This window comes from Carya illinoinensis, chromosome 9 (assembly GCF_018687715.1).
Source record: "Carya illinoinensis cultivar Pawnee chromosome 9, C.illinoinensisPawnee_v1, whole genome shotgun sequence".
NCBI classification, from domain to species: Eukaryota; Viridiplantae; Streptophyta; class Magnoliopsida; order Fagales; family Juglandaceae; genus Carya; species Carya illinoinensis.
This window is the reverse complement of record NC_056760.1, coordinates 44153671-44177430: the sequence shown is the minus strand read 5'-3', so window position 1 is coordinate 44177430 and position 23760 is coordinate 44153671. Positions and strand designations below refer to the sequence as shown.

The 23760-nt window shown below is 37.2% G+C and overlaps 2 protein-coding genes across 2 annotated transcripts; one reads left to right on the top strand and one right to left on the bottom strand.

Annotated features, from left to right (window-relative positions):
• Positions 1-23: 23 nt before the first annotated feature.
• On the bottom strand, positions 24-2546 carry LOC122277136. The gene has a single exon (XM_043087013.1). The coding sequence runs from the start codon at positions 2544-2546 to the stop codon at positions 24-26; it is 2523 nt and encodes an 840-aa protein (XP_042942947.1).
• Positions 2547-10284: 7738 nt separating this feature from the next.
• Positions 10285-12863, top strand: LOC122276504. Its single transcript, XM_043086287.1, has 2 exons — positions 10285-10999; positions 11582-12863. The coding sequence occupies exon 2, from the start codon at positions 11633-11635 to the stop codon at positions 12563-12565; it is 933 nt and encodes a 310-aa protein (XP_042942221.1). The 5' UTR covers positions 10285-10999; positions 11582-11632; the 3' UTR covers positions 12566-12863.
• Positions 12864-23760: the final 10897 nt, after the last annotated feature.

The following is a 23760-nucleotide window of genomic DNA, read 5'->3' as shown; positions in this document are numbered from 1 at the left end:
TCGCCACAATTATTTAGCACATACTAGTGGGCTCTTGCAAATAATTTCTCGGCAAGCATGTGAATGTTGGCCGCCCCGAGCGGACGTACCTTTTGTGAGAATACAGAAAAAAATTCTTCATTACTCTGTTCTGGAAGGTCTGCGTTTCTTTCAACCCGTTGATATCTGGTCTCAATGTCATTGAGATACATTGAGCAAAACGTCAAACACTCAACATGAACATATGCTTCGGCAATTGAGCCCTCTGGGCGGGCTTTGTTCCGGACGTAACGTTTGAACTTCCCTAGGTACCTCTCAAAAGGATACATCCACCTATATTGCACTGGTCCAGCAAGCAATGCCTCGTCCGGTAAATGAATTGCGAGGTGCACCATTATATCAAAAAATGCAGGTGGGAAGATCATCTCAAGTTTACATAGTATGATAGAAATTTCTGCCTGAAGTCGATGCAATGATTCATAAGTCAATGTTCGAGCACACAATTCTTTGAAAAATGTACATAGCTCGATCAAAGCTAGCCGAATGTCCGGCCGCAGATAACCACCAATCACGACCGGAAGCAACCGTTGGAGGAAAATGTGGCAGTCATGACTTTTCATTCCTGAAATTTTTCCCTCACGAATATTCACACACCGGGCAATGTTAGAGGCGAAGCCATCTGGGAATTTAACTTGTGACACCCACTCACAGAAGGATTTTCTTTCATTTTGGTTTAGGGTGTAACATGCAAGACTCATTCGGCAACGATCGCCATCCGGACGTAAGTGTAATTCCTTCCTCAGTCCTAGATGTTCCAAATCCCTGCGAGAATTCGCAGTGTCCTTACTCTTTCCGTCAATACTCAGCAAGGTGCCCAACACACTATCACATATGTTTTTCTCAATATGCATTACATCTAGGTTATGCCTCAACTCTAATTCTTGCCAGTATGGGAGATCGAAGAAGATGCTTTTCTTTGTCCAGTTTAATTCTTGTGGTGCCCGTTTCCTCTTCCGTGAACTTTTCCCGAATTGCACATTCGGGACCATGGATAATGATTCAAATATAGCTTGGGCCGAAAGATTTGCTGGTTGAATCCGAACCTCGTTGGCACCATTGAAAGCACGTTTTTTCTTTCTCCAAGGGTGGTCCAAGGCCAACCATCGACGGTGGCCCATATAACAATGTTTACGCCCATACGCCAACCACATAGAATCGGTATCAACATTGCACACAGGACAAGCCAACTTCCCCTTCGTGCTCCACCCAGAAAGATTGGCATATGCAGGAAAGTCATTTATAGTCCAAAGTAAAGATGCATGTAATCGAAAAACATCAGAACTGAATGCATCATATGTCTCAATACCAACCTCCCATAATTCTTTCAACTCATCAACTAAAGGACGCAGGAAGACATCGATATCATTTCCTGGTGATTTAGGACCAGGTATCAAGCAGGTCAACATAAAGTATGGGTCTTTCATGCAAGACCAAGGTGGCAAGTTATAAGGTAGAAGTATTACTGGCCATATACTATAGGGCTTGCTCATGTTATTGAACGGGTTGAACCCATCACTCGCCAGTCCAAGACGGACATTACGAGAATCTTTGGCAAACCAATCATATTTCCTGTCAAAATCTTTCCAAACTTTGGAATCAGCTGGATGCCTCATACAGTTCGAATCATCGATACGGCCCTCTTTATGCCATCGCATGGCTTCTGCTGTCTTCTTCGATAGATAAAGGCGTTGCAACCTAGGCTTCAATGGAAAATAACGCATCACTTTCTGAGGTACCCGGTGTTTACTCGTCATTGAGATCCACCTAGATGCGTTGCATTTACGGCATTCATCTTTGTCTTCATCATCTTTCCAAAACAACATACAGTCATTTGGGCATACATGGATTTTGGTGTAACTAAATCCCAACCCACGCTCTAGCTGACGTGCATCATTATAGTCTTCAGGCAAGAGAGCAGTTGGGAATGCAGACTTCAATAGCTTTAGCACCATGTTAAATGACTTCACGTTCCAACCCCCAATTGTCTTGATGTGAAGCAACTTCACTATAAATGATAGCTTTGAGTAGGTTGTACACGAAGGATATAGTGGACGTCGTGCATCCTCGACGTACTGTTCAAACGTATGGTGTATAGAAGTCCCAACGTTGGACTGTGCATTATCATCATCACTGCCACTTGCATTTAAACCGGTAATATCATCCACGAAGGATCCCACCCGAATGTCATCTAACATCTCATCGACGTCATCAATGTACTCTCCAGTATCATCTCCATCATCCGGATCGTCTGACCGGTTGGCATGAAAAGGATCATCTTCTCCATGAAATATCCATTGAGTATAACTTCTATCAATCCCTCTCAAAAATAGATGATCCCTCACAACAGTAAATGGCTGGAAGAAGTTATTACGACAGTCCCGACAGGGACACCTAATGGAGTCACTGGAAGGAGCAATGGATTGAGCCATTGATAAGAAATGATTAACTCCTTCAGCATATTCATGGGACCGCAATCTATCTTCAATATGCATCCAAGATTTATCCATTTAAATCTTGGTAGCACAAAAGTAGGCCACAGTAACTTTGAACTTGATATAAGTTAATATGAAGTGGACTCCATTAAGACCCTGACAGAGTTAAATGGATAGAACAACTTTTAGCAATGTAGTTTGTTAGCATAGAATTGTATGAGAAGTTGAATGGGTGACGTAGTAGGAAAAATGAAGCTTGTTTCGCACTGCAGTACATACTAAAAACATACTGGAATGAGTAAGAATGGGGAGATATATAATTGAAAAAGCAGTGGTTCTACACAACACTACACCTAGAGGGGGGGTGAATAGGTGTAATCTAATTTTTATGGCCTTTTGAAAATTAATCAAACAAGCAGTTAATAAATAAATCAAATAACACAAATAATCAACACATGATTTTGTTCACGGAGTGGAAACTCATTTGAAGAACATCTTCAAAATCTAAAACCACTCCGGGTGTAAGACACCACCTCAAATCCACTATAGAAACTTTAGTTTGTTACAACCAATTTAGAGACACTCACAAAACCTTTGTAGTAGCTAAACTTGGCTTGCAACACCACGAGTGACCCACTCGATCTCTACACGCATGTAGTGTCGGAACTCCGACCTTCCTATAGCTTCCCACGAGAACTTCTCGATCTCTGCATCAACGGCAGCTCCGGACTCTTCCGGCCAACAAAAATGTCCACTTCAATGGACTCAAGTAAGAGTTGATTTTGTATGTGTTGTGATGGAGAAATATTTATCCAAGAAAGAATCAACCAAATGGGGGAGAGGTTGCTCTAAGAAGTTCTTGGAGGCCCTTAGGGTTTTTGCTCTGATTCTCCACACATAGAACAGAAGCTAACATGTTCTATTTATAGTTCCCATCAAATGAGGCGTTCAAAACCCTACATTGTAAGTGATCTGGAACATTGGCTCGAGCGAAGTGTCGAGCGAAGGTCGAGCGCCGAAATCTGCCTGAGTTCGCTCGAGCGCCATGTCGAGCGAGTATCGAGCGGTTGACTCTGCCTGAGTTCGCTCGAGCTCAGTGTCGAGCGAGGGTCGAGCGACACACTCTGCCTGGGTTCGCTCGAGCTCAGTGTCGAGCGAGGGTCGAGCGGTTGAATCTGCCTGAGTTCGCTCGAGCCGTATGTCGAGCGAGGGTCGAGCGGTTGAATCTGCCTGAGTTCGCTCGAGCCGTATGTCGAGCGAGGGTCGAGCGGTTGAATCTGCCTGAGTTCGCTCGAGCCGTATGTCGAGCGAGGGTCGAGCGGTTGAATCTGCCTGAGTTCGCTCGAGCCGTATGTCGAGCAATGGTCGAGCGGTTGAATCTGCCTGAGTTCGCTCGAGCGCTCTGTCGAGCGAGGGTCGAGCGAAGTTGCTTCTTTTGACCAATAATGAGCACACTTCAAGCCCACTTCAAGCCTTCCGCAACAACACTTGTTACAACACTATTTTACACAGGTTTTCACAAGAATATGCCAACACGCTCATTTTTCCCTCAACAATAATCATGCTTGCAGGCATGATTATATCTATTGGTACAACATTACTTATAGAAAGCATATGACTTATAACTAAGAAGCAAGCAGATTTCTTGCACAAGCATGTTATCTAGTGTCAACACATGTATACGCATCGGAGCTATAAATGAGTATTGTCTACTGTATAATAATTAAATACTGCTCCCAATAAATTAGAGGGAGGGCGCGCAACGACATTAAAAAAGGCCTACCAATTGTGTAGTACATGCATGGCCCTATAAGAGAATTAACAAGTTTGTCACCTAGATGCTTGAATCATATCCTCAAAAGGAACAAATTTTCATACCCTACTAACTTGTATGGATTATGCAATGTCACTTAAAAATCCATTAATGGATAATGAAAATGTCCCTAAGTGAATTTCTGAAATTGTATTACAATCTGCATTATATAGCATGTTTGAGCCAATAAAAATGGTTTTATTCCTGTCACCCTCTAGCAATCATAAAGTACTTCAATTCAGTTTTCAAAAAAATGCTATCTATAAAAGCAAGTATTCCGAATCATATGATGAAGATTCTACAACATAGGTATTCAGCATCTAGTACCAATCTGATCAGTAGCTCATATGTAAATACCAAACAGAAATATCCCTACTTAAGTAACTGTGTTTATGTAAAAGTGCAGGTTTATTTGGCTTATGATGTTGTGAAACTGATAAGCATTCCAAACTTTCAACTTGACTTTCAGAGATATTAGTTTACAGTCCACAACCAGAACTTGGGGATCATTGGGAAAACAATTCCAAATTCACCAAATGATTTTATCAAACATGCCACAAAACGCTCCGACGTCAACCACATAATTTTATCAAGAACTGAATGGCTCTTATAAAAGTGCACAATCCAGGACAGGAATGAAAGAGAAGGGCTGGACGTTGGAGAAGTAAAATTTTTATTATTGAGATGTATATTGACATTTACATATCAAAAACAAAATAAATTAGATAAAAAAACAAACTCGGGCTTCTACACATTTGAATGCAATTAAAAGTTCCAATGTTTAATTTCAGCAAGGCCTAGAAGTGCTTGCACTACATCCAACAAATGTTTAAGTTCTACCGGTAACTAGCATTGTACTAGGCAGTCATCAAGCATGATAAGAAAATCTATTCCAAAAAATTACTAGCAAAGGATGATACTATATATGCATAGAATCCCCACATCCAACTTCAATCACATGTGGTTTGCCAATGATGAAAAACATTCCATGGATTCATTGCCCTCAAATACATATCAGCACAAGCAAGCATTTACATACAAAGCTATGTCAGAACATAAGGCAATATTACATGATCCTTTAAAGCAAGCTGCAGGCCAACACCTTATTAACACCATTAATCGGCCTTAGTTTTGCAATGTATTTGTGTTAGATACCTTGGCAATCACATGAGTAATGCCAAAGTCCAAAAAGGATGCGATATTTGTGTGGGAGTGAAATCATGATTTTGGTGGCAACCAAGGATCTGTTTATGTGAAAGGAGTGCAATACTTCCAACCTGCTTTGATATAGAAACTTTATTTATATAGATTGCTGTTGTATATTTCTTACAACAGAGATGGGTTGACCCCATAACCAGACATGCATGCATCCCCAGCCATCTTAAATAATTATTAAGTACTCAAAACCATAAGAAAAACATAAGATAGAAAACAAAAGTCATGGAACCTGCATATGTTTCAGCTAGCAGAATGTTCATGGGCACTTTGGAGTTGCTGCACTCACTAGATGGCATCTTCCAAATTATTTTTTTTTTGGAAGATACTCTAGGATGATGCCAATAAATAAAGCAAGCATCAATTGAGATTGAGTCTAAAATTTATGCTCTAGCCTCTTCGTATAGCTCCAGATTCAACAAAAAACAGTCTCATATAAAGCAAGCAGGCAATTCATACAATGGTTATAGCTGCATATGTTGAATTACAAATGCCTACTGCAGAAATTTGAGACTTGGAACGAAGCAGGGAAACAAAGGAGCAAAGGGCCAATTGAAGCAAAGGAAATGAAGATATCTTCAAATTTCTGCAGTTATCCTTTTAAAACATACCATTTCGATAAAATCTAAACCATATAGAGGCTACACTGAACATTCCTCTAAAAAATGAATCTGTATAAACAGAGCTAAATTGGTTCTTCTTTCATATTTCAATAAAACCAAAACCATACTGATAATTTTTAAAAACTCTGCCACAGTTTCCTATAAGTTGTTTTGATTCTGCCCTAACATTGCAAAACCATCCAACTTTCCTGTATGTAAATGGATATATATATATATATATATATATACTCAATTAATTTATGAAAGGATCATGTTTGGTATAAGTTTCACCGATGTGAAAAAAAGCCTCTCACTAATAAGGGTCTAACAACACATAGGGTTTTAGTTCACCTATAATTAAGAAGATTAAACATCAAGGCTAGCTACTTGAATATATACTGACAAAAGCTGTTCGGGTATACAGACAACCATAAATTCTTTCTATGCCCATGCAGATTTAGTGGAATTAGTTTTGCTGCAACTAATTCACCCTATTGATTGGCATGCCAACAAGATGTTTTGGCTAATATAAACCGAGAAACCCACCTAAATCTAGGAGCAAATACTTCCTATCCCCTCATCATACATCTTAACAAAACTTAGACAAACAACTTATTACAGCAAAACAGGGGCGGCAATGGAAAATAATGCAGGAATTTTTACCTGACCGTATCATAGTTAGCCACTCCGATTTTCACACAAAAATCAGTTATGGCTGAATATAATTGATTTTTGTTTCGAAATTTAAGGGGTGGGGAGAACTGACTACTCACAGTAGGGGATCGAGAACCTCCCCAAACTACCGCTTGATAATCGGTAAAATGATCCCCAAGCCATCAACGCCGCTCACTATCAAGACGATTCAGATGATGCACTGCAGTTCAAAACCCAAGTCCAGAAGCATAGGATTCTCGATCTATGATAACTCTGGAATTCTCCATCGGCCGATGTGGTTTCGCCCAATTTTTGTGTATGCGTAACGAAGAGGGACCGATGAGAAGAGGGGAAAAATCGGGGCACTCAATCTCATCCTAATTTATATAACCCACTTTTAGCAGCGACCTTTACTCGTCACATTAAGATTGAGTCATCTTAATAATGGGGAATGCAAGGTGCGGCGACTGTATGTCGTTATAACACATACAAAACACACCGAAACTGACTTGTAACATCAAAATCTTATCCAGCTAAAATTTGTTGCCGATAATATTGCTTTTTATTGACAGATTCTTTAACATTTTTCTGGAGACCATATTTTTGTGAATAAAAGTATGTATTATTGACAAGTTTTGATTTGCTGGAAAAATAATGGTAGCAAAAGGCTGAATTTGTTGTAGTGTCTTCTCTTCTGCTGCCTTTTCTTCCATGCATGCATGGTGGTGCAGTACGATGTCTGATATTACTGGTCAAAAAAAAAAAAAAAAAGGATAAATTCAAACCAAATCGAATTGTAGGCGCGCAGAGAGTCAAGTAGTATTGAACGTCCCCCATGCAGCTAGCTAGCTAGCTTGATCCTTCATGAATCTTTCTGGTCATCCTCATGCATGTTGGCTGCCTTGACTTTTTCTAATTAAAAGAATTGTTAGCTAGCTAGATTAGCACGTAAGTACGTACTTCATGACCTGTGCGCATGCGTGCGTATATGTGCGGAATTAGTAAGTCATGTAGATCAGCGAGAAGTATTTTCCATTTTCATAGCCACGTACACTTATATATATATATATATATATATATATATATTTGAAGCTAAGGGACATATTATTATATATATATATATTATTTCGTGTATTTTGAAGTAGAAGATCATGATCAAATTAGCATACGTACCAAAATAAGCAAAAAAGAATTAATGGCTTAGCGGATCACAATATCCTAACCAACTATATATCGAGCTATCCATATAATCATCTACATTAATTAATTAATTAATTAATGGTCCTTAATTTTACAGTACGCGTAAAGTAGTTTCTTTCTTCTTCTTCTTCTTTTTTTTTTTTTTGGTATTTATGGAGACATTAAAGAATAAGATTTTAAAACTAGATCGAATTTAATTAGGCAATCACTGTGATAAAAGAGAGATCAAGAGAGACGTGCATGCATGGGGCCCGGCCGTAGGAAGAACGACAAAGAACAAAATGGCCCTAATTTTCTCTAGCATCACACGCAATCATGACTTATACACACAAACACAAAGAACATGAGCTAGATATATAGCTTATAATTCATTTATATATATATATATATATATAAGCATTAGCATCTAGAAGACGACGAGATTAATGGATAGTTCATCACGAGAGCCAACAACAATTGATCCCTTAAATACAAAAACTTCTTATAACGTAGTAACTTTCCAATTAATCTCGGGCTTTCATTGCTCATTCATGTCAAACGTACGCTGTACGTGTTCGGCCGAGGGGATGAGGCCAGGGACGGAGGGGGGGTGGGGCAAACGGTCATTGCACGGTCTTCCGTCACGCAGTCCTTAATGCATAACTTTCGCCCTACGTGCGTACAATATTTGACAACCCAAGGGCCAAGGCCAAGGAAGCTTTTGCTTTTACTTTTAAGGCTTTTAGCTTTAGGGAGGAGTTGTGTAATTTAGTGCAGGTAAAGTTTCGAAAATAGTCGTTTTGGGTCGACACGTGAAGAGGAATGTAGTTTGGGATCTCGTCCCAGGCCGGTGGATAGAAAGGTTCTAGTAATTATTACTGGACTCCGTGTGCGTGTGTGTATTCGGTCCTTAAGTCCTAAGGTATGTTCAATGGTTGGAATGATTGATTCAGGCCCAGTCGGGACTCGGAAGGTCGTACTTTCTTCCAACAAAAAAATAATAATAATAATAAAAAAGGGCGTGGACAGGATACAGTCTGTCAATTTGAGGAAAAACGTAATAAGTGATTTGCGCGTCCTCATTATTCATACTTCAAGTTTCAACAGTGGCTGGCCCCTCTCCATCTCCCTCAGCTAATATATTATATATATATTTTCTCTCTCTACATTTTATTATAATTTACATAAATCTCTCCAAAAAAACATTAATTACTCTTGTAGCCATATTTAGTTTTATTTTCATGATCCTAAATTTCTTAATTTTACTCAGTTGTCACGTTGTCGACATTCAAATGTGCAACGTAAGTCTCTCTCCTAACCTTACTTATTAGTGATATCCGTCTCTTATTAGCTACACAGTCTTACAATACCTATCGTGCATTTCGAACCAAAACATGTAGGCTAAGTCAAAGAAAAGATATGCATGACACTCTTTAAGAAAATACCGAATACATATGCGTTGGTGGTCTTACAATATATGCTTACGGTATAAGAAAGGTAATGCCGACAAGTCTATGCAATCCAATTAATACTTAGGAAAATCTTGGGAATATCATGTGTTTCGCAATCAGGTGTGAATAGAAAAATTAGGAGGAGAAAGAGAAGAAAGATGGATGGATGGATGGATGGATGGATTAGGGAATGGAACTGAAATATTGAGAGTGAGAAAGGAAGTGGTTTTGTGGACCAGTTAGTTGCAAGAGATTATCTTTATTTTGTCTTTAAAGAATGAGTTTGATAAGGTAGGCCTTGCCATTCTGTTTTCTTCCAAAAAAATAGTTGGCTCACAACATCTCACACTGAAAACAAATTAAGTAATTAATTAAAAAGTGTATAAGACAAAATAATTATGTAAAAATTAATTTTGTTATTTTTATTTTTTAATTTTTAATTTTTCTTCTACTTTTAATTCTCGACCTATTTTAATTTATTTCAACTCATTTTATTTAATTATTATAATTTTTTTAAATTTTAATATAAAATATAATAAATAATTCAATTTTTTAAAATTTTAAAATAATAATAATATTAAAAACTAATATTTTAATAATATTTAATTTAATTTTTTAATCCATCTCAATTCAATTCAACTTAATACCAAACGCATCGCAAGACTGCCATACCAAACCCAGCAATTTACATTGATATATAGAAAATTCTATATGCAGTCATTTTTACGGACTCTTTTGTGTATTTCAGTGATATGATTGGTTGTATATTAAAAAAAAATTAATCTAACCAATCATATCAGTAGAGTGCATAGAAAATGTATAAAAATAACTGTACGTAGCATTACTCTTTATATATATATATATATATATATATATAGCACTCAAGTATCTCTGTCTTCACTTGCTCTCTTTCATCGGGTCCTGCCTTTTCTAATTTTATTTTATTTTTTACTCGCCTCCGTCCGTCCTACTCTGCAGCCCATCTGCGTCCACAAGGTTATCACTCTCCTTTGCTATTTTTCAGATTTTCTCCAAAAAGATTTTGTCTTTCCAACTTCCAAGCCCAGTGCTCGCTCTCTTTTGCTACTAGTCTTTGTTCTCTCCACGACCAAGTCTTTCCCATTTCCATTGACATCAAAAAGTAAGGAGAAAGAAACCCCAACTCTGCGACTATTCCTCTCACCACTTTATTCGGAAAAGCTCTGGATCCCTTGCACACTCCCTGATAATCATCGCCCATCACGTCTATCTCGGCGATAATATCCGGATTTAGTCAAAATGCAGACCGTTTGAAGACTCTGATACGGGTCGGTGGTGTTGCTGAGCCGTCCCTGTGATCTTGCCTAGAAATTTAATGATGATATTCTTGAAGATTCTTGGGCTTTATGCGTTTTCTTCTAGGCGATATATTATTTGTTCTGGTCTTTAATAGTTGTGCCATTGTGGGTTTCTGCGCGCGCGCGAGTTTGGGCTTTGCATGCCTTACTCAGCTTCGAGCAAACTATTGAAAGCAGGACATTTTGCCTTTTTGGTTTTTTTGGACGGCTGAAACTTCGGCCAAGATTTAGGGTTTTTCTACTGGAACCCCTTCTTCGCTGTTCCTAAGGAGATCAGGTATTTAGTGCCTCTGCTGATAATATTGATACGGTTTCCTTTTGATTCTTGGTCCAAATATAGAAATTCTACAGTAGTAATTACTGGGGCTTTTATTTTGTTGACCGTTCAAACATTGAAGAAGAAGATTTCTCCCTCGAGTTAATTGTTTTCTTTGCTTTAATTTCAATTCTTGTTCGGTTTATTATTTCGGATGGGGAAATGGCGAGGAATCAGGGTTTCAATTCCTTGGAGAAATGAAATAATGCTTAAAAGATTCCCCAAGTGTTGCAGAATTTCTTTTTCCAGGGTTCCAAAAGGGAAATAAAGATATTTAGTCTGAGCTGAGGGCAGAAGGGGTAACAACGGTTGAAACCTTCAAAGCTGCTTTATACGACCCCCTACCCTCCCTGAGAATATAACTCTCTTTTGGCACTCCCCCTATCCGCTGTTTCCATTTATTAGAGATAGACGTGCCTCCAATTATGCAATTTGAAGCTTCTTTGCACAAATTTGCATGTTTCCGTTATTATTCTATTGATCTGAGGGATTAAATATAGCTTTTGTTGTTGACCATTTGGGTACCCTCTGGGATTTTACAAGCTCGAATCGTCAGTTCATTGAGCTGAATCTGTCAAATATTCCAAAGCATCGATGGGGCTTCTTCTCCAGAGTCTCTCGATGATTATTCTACTGATGTGGTTCTTCTGCCTGCCGGCCCTGAGGGCTCAATCAACTAATGGGTCTTCCTTAAGCCCTGCTCGTGCTCTGGATGCACTGCTACAAGCCTACGCTTACAAGGCTTTTCATCGTCCAAAGACTGGCATTCCCTATGAGGGGGCTGTTCCCTCGAATTTGACCGGGATCAACATTACAGCACTGAGGCTGAGGAGCGGTAGCCTATTTAGATACGGTGTTGCTAAGTACAACGAGTTCCATATTCCCAAAGGAGTTAGCGAGCAACCATACGTGAAGAGGCTTGTTTTGGTCTACCAAAACTTGGGCAATCGGTCCGCAACGTATTACCAGTTATCTGGTTACACTTACTTAACTCCAGTGCTGGGTCTGCTTGCATATAATGCTTCAAACTTGTTAGCTACAGATTTACCAGAATTGAACATTACGGCGACTCGCGATCCCATATCAATTAGATTTTCAGATGTGAAATCAGCCCCTGATGGGGCTGTAGCAAAATGTGTTCAGTTTGATTTGTATGGTCAACACAGTTTCAGCAACGTGTCATCTAATAATCAGTGTTCAACAATTCAGCATGGTCATTTCTCTATTGTAGTTGAGTCTATTGCTCCCCCACCAATCTCTCCTACACCAAGTGGTGAAGGAAAGAAAAATAATTCGAAAGTTGGGATAATTGTTGGATCCGTGCTAGGTGGACTTGCACTGTTGATGATATTGACATTCCTGGTTCTGTGGGTGCAGAAGTTCAAGCACCGGAAGAAAGTGCAACAGATGGAGAGGGCTGCAGATGTTGGAGAAGCCTTGCATATGACCACGGTTGGGAATACGAAAGCCCCTGCTGCAACAGTGACTCGAACACAACCAGTCCTGGAGACTGAATATGCTCCCTGACTCCCACAGAGTGTACAAGTCTCTGCTCTCATCCAAATACCATTCATATTCAAGTTCAATTCCTGTATTCAGTAATTCTTCCAAATCACACCTATTTTTGTGGTCTCATCTCCCGTTTTGTTTCTTGGTAGACTGTTGGTTTTAGCGTGGTTAATATAGGATTTTTGTGTAATCAGTCACAAAGCCGTCCATAGTTTTATGATTCATTGTTGTGTGTAGCCCAAAGTGATTTTAAATGTGATGAATTGAGTCGTCCAAATTGAGGAGGAATAAAATTTCTAATGGCAAGTTTTTTGTTTTTTGGTGTTGCTGCTATCAATTTTTAAAGAATGTAATATGTAAATGAGTTGATAAGAATGATCAGGATTTGGGCATTGCAGCGTCCCCTGCAAGAAATTAAGTCCATATCATGTTATGTGCAGGTTCCTCGAGAGTCATGACTAATATGATATGCCTATAGATATATTTTCTATTTCTGTCTGACCTCAACTGCGTCCTTTCCTAAGCTGTAGGCAATTCTGAGCTATAAACTCAGGTCTCGAAGATCATTCTGAATAATGGAGCATTTTATGTTATAGGTAGTTTCTTTTCTCTCTTTGCCCAGTTGTTTACTTGTGCTTTCTGGTAACTAAAGCATATTACTTTTGCTGCATGCGTAAAGCGGAAAGTTCTCGTATAGTTTGAGCGAGGATTGAAATGGTGTAAACTGTATATGCATGAAGTACTAGAAGTAGAAGAAGAAGAAGAAGAAGAAGAAGAAAGCCAAAAGTCATCACAATAATACATCCATCCCAAGTAATAATTGTGAATGCTGATAACATGTCATGTCCTATAAAAAGAAAACAGTTAATTAGTGCATGAACACTTTTGTTTTAGACACGCAGGGTGTTGGGCATAATGCTTAATTGGCGTGGCATGGTTGTAGACAAGTCTCAATTAACAACGTTTATTTTAAGATCCCTGCACATTGCGGCCTCCTCCTTTGGTCTGGTGGCCACCCCATCCATGAAAGTGACTGGAGCAGTTAACCGCAATTAAAAAATCACTAATTTTTTTTCATTTCTTATTTCTTCAAGCAATTGGAGGCTTATGCGATGCTTCTCTTCCAGACCATCCAAAGAATAAGGAAAAAAAAAAATGCAACATAAAGATTCCACATGCGGGCCGAAGAGGCTAAAAACAAACGACTAGTCCATGCAGAAGCTCCTCTTTTTATATCTCATCTATATATCCATCTAACCATCATTGAGAATTATAATAATGAGTCCATGCCAAGATGGAGATGTCATTTTGGGAATCAGAGTTCAGCACCGCCAAAACTTTATATATAATGATGATGAAGCAACTGAAAGTTTGTAATCGCACCTATCTTCTTATCCTCCGGACAGCTGCGAAATCACATTATTACTGACTGATTTATCAACAACCTGATCATTACTAGAAATAAAAGTAGAACAAAATGGGGTTTTGCAAGAAAAGGTTTGTATGACGGCCGACAACGAGAAGGCCTTCTTCCTTGCTCTCTCTCTCTCTGACTCTCCGGGCATCTCATTGGTTGGGGGCACTTTTTGTTTCGTGTTGGTGAACTTTCATCACCTTTTAATGTCCTCAATTATTTCATTGCTTCCCCTTTTGAATAAGTCCAGCCATACTGATCTGATTTCCTTGTCTTTTTTTCTCCCTTCTTGCGTAGGGGGGGTAGTTGGTGGGTTTCTTTCTACTTACTAACATACATCTAGGAAATTAGCTATGAATGATGGCAGCATGATTAATGTTTGTAATTAATTATACATTAAATATTATCTCTTTTTTTGGGGATTTTCAAAATAATGAGTTAATTTTGTAGGGATTATAATCACATCAATTTAAAACACTTTATTATTTATTTTGAAAATATCGAATCAAGTAGATTTTTTAAGAATATTGTTTGTAACTATATATTTTAAATTAATATATAGAACACTGGATAAACTTTCTGTTTACGTCATGTAACATGTGCATAAATGCACGAATATTGCTGGTTAGTTTTTAAATTGTGGTCTTTGAAAGAGATTCCCAACTAAATGCTGAAGAGGAGTTGTGGGCCTTGATCGGCATCAGCAACAACACAACTTCTGTAGCATACCATCATAATCAATGCCAATCTCCAGTCAGCCGGATTATCATGTCGATCTATAGTTGTTATTGACAAAGATATAGACAGTATACACATCGCTATTGCTCTAAACACATGTTAATTTACCAAATAAGAATTCGCCAATTCACGACTCTTCTTATTTCTCCCTTCTGTTTCGTCTCACCTCCTTGTATCGCCAAGGTTCCGATTCCCAGGATCATCTACCAAATACATAGTTCTTAAGATTGTATTGGAGCAAGCCCCTCGATATTCTGAGGAATGACAGAAACAGATTAGGTTACAAGGCAACTCATAATCAACAAAACTCTTGCAGCCCAAATTCAAAGAGTCAACACAAGAAGCTGACGAGCAGATGGCCTCTTTTCCTAAACGATTCCGAGCGAATGCAACTTACTTGACATACAAAAGAAAAATGGAAAAGCCAAAACAATACAAAAAATCTAAAACAAGATCACAGTTTCTCTTGAGGCTCTTAAGCATTGCTGGCAGTTCATTCCAGCTTCCAGAGTTCCTGCATTTATGGTAAATAACACAACTTCTCCGTGAATATACTCGATCAACACAGATAAACAAACGCGCATGTACATGCAATGGCAGAATGAGAAGAATTTAAACTGCCCGTTTAAAATAGAACCCCCATGGAAACCGAAGGCATATACAAGTGCATGTAAAACAACGAAGGCATATGTAAGGGTCGGGCTGGAAGTATACTATATAAGCCTATGAGTTGATATAATACACGCACAACGAGCAGTTTTAGGGGAGGTTTGGTGAGTGAGATGAGATAAGAATTTTGTGGATGGTAGTAAGATAATTTGTGAATAATTTCTATCCTTATAAAAAAGGTTTAAAAAATGATTGCAAACAATACATGTATTAGGCGAAACCCAAAAAGTTGTAATAACTCCCATTTTCATAAAGAAAGAAAAAAAAAAAAAAAATACAGTCTGAAAGCCATTGTTAAAGGTCTAAGAAAACTGAAGACCCAACCCCCTCCCAGCCCCAAAAGAAAGGCAAAGAAAAACACTGCAGTTTACACAGAAATAGCTCATTGCAATTTCAGAAACCAGCTTGAATCAGACCATGCAATGCCGCGCTGCCTTCCAATTAGTCCAACCGACTCCAGCTTGATAGAATCGATATATCAAGTTATTAAATCATGTGCAATATTGTGAAATTCCAACTTGTTTTGGTTGCATTATCCTTAATGTTTAGAGTCATTGGTCCTCCATAGATTTGTCTAAATCTGTTTAATCACCTTTTGGGTTGGGCACAGATGCATATTCAACTATTATGCATCATATCATTTCCACATTAAGATAAGCAGAGATCCTTACCTCATAAATCAGTCATCTTACTTTGCGGGGCGACGTGACAATTACAGCAAAAAAATCTTCAAGGAAACATGTAGACACGACACACACAATTGGATAGGTAACTGAAATGCTGCGAAATGCAAAATGTCTATTGTACGGTTCAATCTCGGACTCAAGAGACCGTGCAAACACAATGTCTTTTTCGGTTAAATCCAGGGCTCGTGTAATGCATCCACATCACACGGATCTTTGATGACAAGGAACTCCGGAGGCGAGGAACTTCAGAGACTATGCAAATGCAACGTGTATTTTACCCCCTTAAATGATTTTTTTTTTTTTTTAAAGTGACTGGAGAAAAATAAATATAAATAAAGAAAGATCACCAAAAAAAAAAAAAAACCTTATTTTTTCCTTTTTATTGTTAATAATGAGCAGCAGCAGAGAGCTTCTCAATGAGCTTCTTGTCCCTCCGTTCCTTTGCCAGATCCCACACGCTGTTGCTGATATGCTTCGGCTGAAAGAAAAAAATAGAATCAGTAAAGCAATTATTAGAAAGAACATCAGTCGGAGAAATAATGATTTCAAGGATAATTGATAAGAAATAATCTACAAGTTAAAAAAAACAAAAAAAACAAAAAAAAAGATACCCGGTCATGAACGGCGCGCCTTTGTGCATGTAATACTGAGCACTACCCATAACACAGCATTCATGCTACGATTCCCAGACGTAGCGCTGCTTCCCACCAAACCCACGCCATCTTGTGTCGAGTCGAGTCTAGTCTCGATGATCGGATCTCTCTCTCTTCTCTTCTCTCTCTCTGTTTTTACCCCCTGCTGCTGACAGGCTTGGAAAGGAGGGAGTTGGTTGGTTGGTTATCTGCCACGAGTCCTCAGCCCAGCTCCTAGAGTATGGGCCTTGGGCTTCTCTAAGAAATGTATACAGACAGAGAGACAAAAAGTGGGCTGGCTGGCTCCATAGCGTCCATTAATTAATTCAAAAAAGTTGTGTTTGTAACTGATTTTCATAGTAATGGTTTCAAAAGCTATTTTTAAGTTATTTTGGGAGTCTGAATATTCTCTTTATTAATGTGTATTCCATGAGCTTTACCTTTTCGATTACACAGTTAAACACCATTTAAATAAACCAAAGGGCTTTGCTACATACAGTCGGTAAATGTAGTTGGCGTGCAGTCGGCTGTAAGGAAATGAATAAAAAAAATTATAATTTTTTTTTTTTATATTCAAGAGGACTTACATGAATAAAAAAAAGTTAAAAAAAAATTTTTTTTTTATATAGGTCCTGTATTAATTCACTTTTTTACAACCGACTGCACGCCGACTGCATCTGCCGACTGTAAAAAATATTTCTCTAAACGAAAATATATATATACATGTTATAAACAGTCCAACTTCCCCGTGACCAATTTGTATATTGTCGGATCTTGTTTAGGCATTGGTGTGAGTGGTAGGTATTAGGCCGTAATGTTGGTGACAATTTGGTTAAACTTTGTCCTGTCTCAGCCCAATTGGTCATCGTTCATTGAGGTCCCCACCGGTCTTGACTTCCGCCTCCCAAAACATATTTGCGTGCGTCTCAATTATGAGTTATATATATATGATATAGATATAGACATCAAATATAAATTATATATTCTTATCTATCTATAATTACATTGACGAATGGATAGTCAGTCTTCTATTTTTTATTAGAATATTCGTTAAATAAAATAAAAAAATATCACCAATATTAACTGTGAGTGTGTGAACCTGCATTGCTTGCTTGAGCGTGACAAGTTTTTGTTCTTTATTCCTGGCTTGCGTACTTTTGGAATTAATCCAAGTGAGAGCCCCAGATATCTCCCGCCAAAGATCTTGTACGTCTAATTAAAACTCTCTGTTTTTTATTTCAAAAAAAAAAAACTCTCTGTTTTTATGTGGCCTTATGTTTATGCTTTTCCTAGTTACAACTATCAGGGTTGTTTGGCTGAGGAAGATCGGAGCTGGAGGAGGAAGAAAGTGTTGCGTATCAAAACTGTCCAAAATCACACAAGATGATATTTAAGTAGTTCAACAACTTGCATATATCTACTGGAGCTAAAATTCAGTATATTTGTATGAGATTACAAACACTCAAAATTTTTCACGTCCACTTTTTGATTTTTGCACACTCTCTTCACACATCAGAGCTCTCATTTTATAGGAGAAACTTTGCTAAATATCTATTAAATATCAACCAATATTGATGACAAATAGTGAGTTGCAGCAGTTATGCTTAATTTGCAACATATAAGTCGGTGCAGTGTTTGGACGGTGCAGAGCAGCTTTTCTTGACTTTGGTTTCACACTTAGGTGGCTGCTTTCAACAATCACCCCATCCACCCAAATGTGTTATACTAGGCTGCTTTACAAACTGATTCATTCTTCAAATGAATGCACCTCATTCTTTTACATGAGAGACTTCCGTTATCAAATGCTCCCTAAGGTGCCAATGCACTCGAAGGTGCTCAGCAGTGTGCAATATTGATCAAGTCCAAATAGTATTAGAACTTGATCCCTGTGACAACTTTCGTCAACATATCTATTAGATTATTTTCAGTGCCAATCTTTTGAAGTATGATGTCTTCTTCTTCTAATATTTCATGTACAAAATGAAATCGGACATCTACGTATTTTGTTCGAAAGTGATACACTTGATTTTTGACCAAATGAATTGAATTTTGATTATCACAGTAAGCAGTAACATCTTGCTGCTTAAAGCCCAAGTTTGTTACCAGTGCCTATAACCAAATGGCTTCTTTCACGGCTTCTGTTACAACCATGTATTTAGCCTCTGTGGATGATAGTTCAATTGTATATTACAAATTTGATCGCCAACTAACTGGTCCTCCAGCTATAGTGAACATATATCCAGTTGTTGATTGGTGTTTGTCAAAATCACCTGCATAGTCTGAGTCAATATATCCAGTTACAAGACTATCTTCACTTTTCTTCAACTTTAAACCAAGATCTATGGTCCTTAAAATATACCGTAAAATCTATAGCCACATGCCAATGTGTCTTTCCAGAATTATGCATATAGCGACTAACTAAGCTAACGGCGGCCTGGAAGATATCAGGTCGTATACACACCATGACATAGATTAGGCTTCCAACAATACTTGCATACGAAACATTTGTCATGTAGTCCCGCTATTCATCATTTTTAAGAGACTGTAATGCACTAAATTTGAAATATGGGGCCATTAGAGTACTCACCGACTTCGTCTTTGAGTCCATGTTAAAGCGTTGTAATATTCTCTTCAGATACTACGTACTGTTGAGTAAGGTGAAATGTACGTTTCACCATATCTCTGTTGATCTCCATCCTCAATATTCATGCTTCTCCCAGATCTTTCATTTCAAACTCATGACTCAATTGAGTTTTCAAATGATTTATCTCCACCTTACTTTTACATACAATCAGCAAATCATCTACATATAAAAGTAAATAAATGAAATATCCATTTGTAAGTTTTTTGAAATATACACAGTGATCGTATTGACAACAAGTGTATTTTAGGTCTATCATAAAGCAGTCAAACTGTAACAGCCCGCTAGAAATTCAATGATAAAATTTCTATTGGTTTTAGGAATCTTGTGAAAACCCCATAAGTTTTCACGAATCTATTAATCGTATAGGTTTTATTTTAACTACATAGTTAGTGTTATTACTCACTATGGTATCAGAAGTGTGTTTTTGATTATTGGAGGTAGTTAGAAAAGTTGTAATTAGACACATGGAAAGATCTTAGCCACCTCACTCTTCAAAATCTACTCTCCATCTTTAGAAAATAGCTTAAACTTATTTTCGTGGATATTATTGGGTAAAAATATCTTGAGCTAATTTTTGTGGATATTATTGGGTAAAAATATCTTGAGCTGATTTTTTTTAGATATTATTGGGTAAGAGAGACTTATACTCAACTCTCACTCTAGCCTCATCATCTTCCATATTTTGTCCATAAATACCTCCAGCCACTCCCCACGAAATCATCTTCCTTTACACCTTTCATTGAAAGAACACCAAACACTCTCTCGGACAGCTTTTAAGTATTTTTTTGCATGCCCATTTCAAAATTTTTGTAAGTGTTTTATCATAAAATCTCCTTCATAAAAGTTGTTTATTTTTTAGTCTAGTTTACGTATATATCTTATTTGTTCTATTTTAAGATCATTTGATCAGTTAAATATTGTTTAAACTCTAGAAAAGTCATTATGTGGGATAAACTGGAGAATATATTATAGTTTAGAGTTTTTGACCAAGCTAATGGATAGATATTGATCGAAATTTTTATATAGTATTGTTAACATGTGTATATGATTATTGGTTGAGGATTGTTGCATGATTAAAGGTTTTGATGAAATATTTTCTTAGATCTAGAAACTTAGAAACTTGAAGAGGAAAAACAGTTTATGTTTTGAAAAAGTTTAAATCTTTGGTGGTCTAAACCTATTCCAATGGCCTTGATAATTTTATTGGAGGATCCTAAACCTCTTATATACATGTTATAATATTATTTTGAAAATATTTGATGTTAGTTTCAAAGATATGAAATTTTATGCAAAAAATATTCGGATAGGCCAAAGTGTGGATGTTCTTGGCTAAATTTATGTTTTGGTTAATTTTTAACCATGTGATCTTGAATTAGAAGCTTATATATGTTTTAGGAAATTTTTTTAAATCATGTGATGGCTTGGTTTGAAAATCACATCTTTATAAGTAATAGATCAAAAGGTTGATCAAAACAAGTTAGAAACAAAAAATCAAAAGAAATAGCATATGGGAATTTTGGCCTTATGGAGTTTTAATAATTGTGATTAGTTTTAAATTTTTCTAAATTGATATTTAAGTTTAAGATAAAATTTACATGATGCATATAAATTTTGGTGACTTTTGGAGTTAGCATGCAAAACCCTTAAATTATAGGTAAAATGATCATTTTCTCACATGTAGATGGTAAAATGAAAATTTTACTCTTAAGTTAGTATTTTTCCATATTTCAAATTTATTAGTGATTTAGTTCTAACTTTTAGAATCACTAATTACAGTTCCTTGTTATCGCGCTTGAGCTTTTATAAGAAACGCGGAGATCAAGGTAAGTTAGTTTTTAATTTACTAGCAGTCTACTGTGTATGTGTGATAAGTAAAGGAACTACAGTGTATGTATGTGTGTTATCATATATGCCATGCCATGCTAAGTTATCACATATTTGTCTGTTATACAGAATTTATTCTGTCATGAGTTTCATCTGTTACACAAGATATTTTGTCATATATTGCAAGTACATAATGTTAAATATGCCATCTATTACATGTATGTCATGTCATGTTCACTGTTGCAAGTATGTCAGGTTAATTATGTTTCCGTTACATGTGATATCATGTTATGAAATATTGTGTGTTACATGTTAAAGTCACGTTACGATAAAACCCTATCTCAAGTTGGTCATGTCTTTCAAGTTATGTTAAAGTCACGTTATGTTATGTCAGGGCTTCTGTTATTTCGTATTCCAGTCACGTTTCATCTTGAGTTACATTCAGTTTAGTGGGGTCCACAACGACTGTGGCACACAAAGTATGGGGTCACAGTAATTGTGACGCATACATTATGTGAGACACAGTAATTGTGACACGTAGAATACATTGGGCCACAACAACTGTGGAGTATGTATTTAAGCAGTTAAAGTTAAGTTTCAGAGCAAGTTCATGTTAAGTCAAGTTTCAAATCAAGTTCATGTCAAGTTCAGTTCAGTTCATGTTTCAATTTAAGTTATGTTAGTTATGTTATGTTGTACGTCAAGTTATAATTTAATTATTTATGAATTTGATTATACATTCATGCTTTTACTGTCATCCATGCATCATTAGTCTGTGTGGAAGTTTTTTATTAACTTACTAAGATTTGTAATCAAATCTCATTGTAGTAGTCCCAACTACCATTCCTCCCGAATGGTAGATCTTATTACAGGACTTGAAGGAGAATCAAGAACTGACCAACTAGACACAGTTGACTGAGCGACAATGCGACGTTAATGTTAATATAGTAGTTAACGTAAATTAATACTTGTACGATGGAGTTGCATCTCCAATACTTTTGGATCATAAGCATTTTAGACTAGTGTTGTGATCTTAGTTGTTCAATTAGTCTTTATATATAAAGTATGTTTTAAGCATTTAGGATATTTTCAATTTGGTGCATAGTATTGCTAAAGAAAAAAATTTATCTACTGTGAATATTACATAATGTTAGGTGCATGTTAGGAATATTGCATCTTATATGTCATGAACGGGTGCAGGTAACCTTGTGTTGCATGTCTCGATGCTTCAAATGTCCATCCGATCCCAAACGGAATTTGAGGCGTCACACAAACTGCATATACCATTGCCGAGATGATTGCTTCAATCCATAGAGAGACTTCTTCAGACTGCAAACCTATTTTTCTTTACTAGCTTCTTTAAAATCTTCTAGTTGAGACAAATAAATCTCTTCTTCTAGATCACCATGTAAGAAAGTTGTCTTTACATCAAGCTGTGCTAACTCAAGATCATTTTGTACAACTAAAGCTAGCAATATCTAAATGGATGAATGCTTCACAATATGAGAGAATATTTCACTGTAGTCAATTCTCTCTGTTTGAGCGTAGCTATTGGCTACCAATCTAGCTTTGTATCATACTCAATTTTTAGCAACTTGATCTTTTTCTAATTAAAAACCCACTTACAGCCAATTGATTTGGTTTCTCTATAAATAGTTGGGATCTCACCCCCTTTAGCTAGTTGTGCATATGTCACAAAATCTGCATAACATGTCGGTACACGTTTCTCTCGTCTCGACCTGTTGGTTGCTATTGATTCGGTTTGATGTACATGTACTATAACTGGACTATCAACCTCATTTTGTCCATGCTCTCCATCTGTGTCTCTTGAATCTTTTGAAGTAGTAAACTCCACATTCTGCGAATCACAGAGTGTTTCGCCATCATGGTTGCCTTCATTGAAATCTTTATGCGTATGTGACTTAAGAATTTTAGATTCGTTGAATGTAACATCTCTACTGATAATTATCTTCTTAGATTCTATACACCAGAGCCAATACCCTTTTACACTTGTACTAAAGCTTAAGAATTTTACTTTCTTGACTCTAGGATCAAGCTTACTTTCTTTAGCATGATAGTAAGCAGGACATCCAAAAACGTGTAAAGAGTCATAATCATTAGCATATATATCTTTCCACATTTCAATGGGTGTCTTCTCATCATTAGTAGTTGCGGGTAGTCTGTTGATAAGTTGGCAAACATATGTCATAGCTTCAACCCAAATTGTTTTACTGAATTCAGCATCCAGTAACATACATCGTACTTTCTCCAATAAAGTACGATTCATTCATTCTGCCACACTATTCTGTTACGGTGTGCCTTGTACTGTGAAGTATCTGACAATTTCCTCTTTCCGGCATACTTCCATGAAGGGATCTAAAGTGTACTCACCTCCATTATCAGATCTAAGCTGCATGATTTTTCTGCCGGTCTGAGTTTCAATAATTTTCTTCCAAACAAGGAAGATGCTCAGCACTTCATCTTTATTATTCATTGTATATATCCATATACGATGAGAATAATCATCTACAAAAGTTACAAACCAATGCTTACTTCTCAAATATGCAATTTTGGTAGGTCCCCAAACATCAGAGTGCATATAGTCA

What these genes read in the sequence shown, in the direction of transcription:
- LOC122276504 (XM_043086287.1), top strand. Translation starts at nt 11,633, where the DNA reads ATGGGGCTTCTTCTCCAGAGTCTCTCGATGATTATTCTACTGATGTGG.
- LOC122277136 (XM_043087013.1), bottom strand. Translation starts at nt 2,546, where the DNA reads ATGGATAAATCTTGGATGCATATTGAAGATAGATTGCGGTCCCATGAA.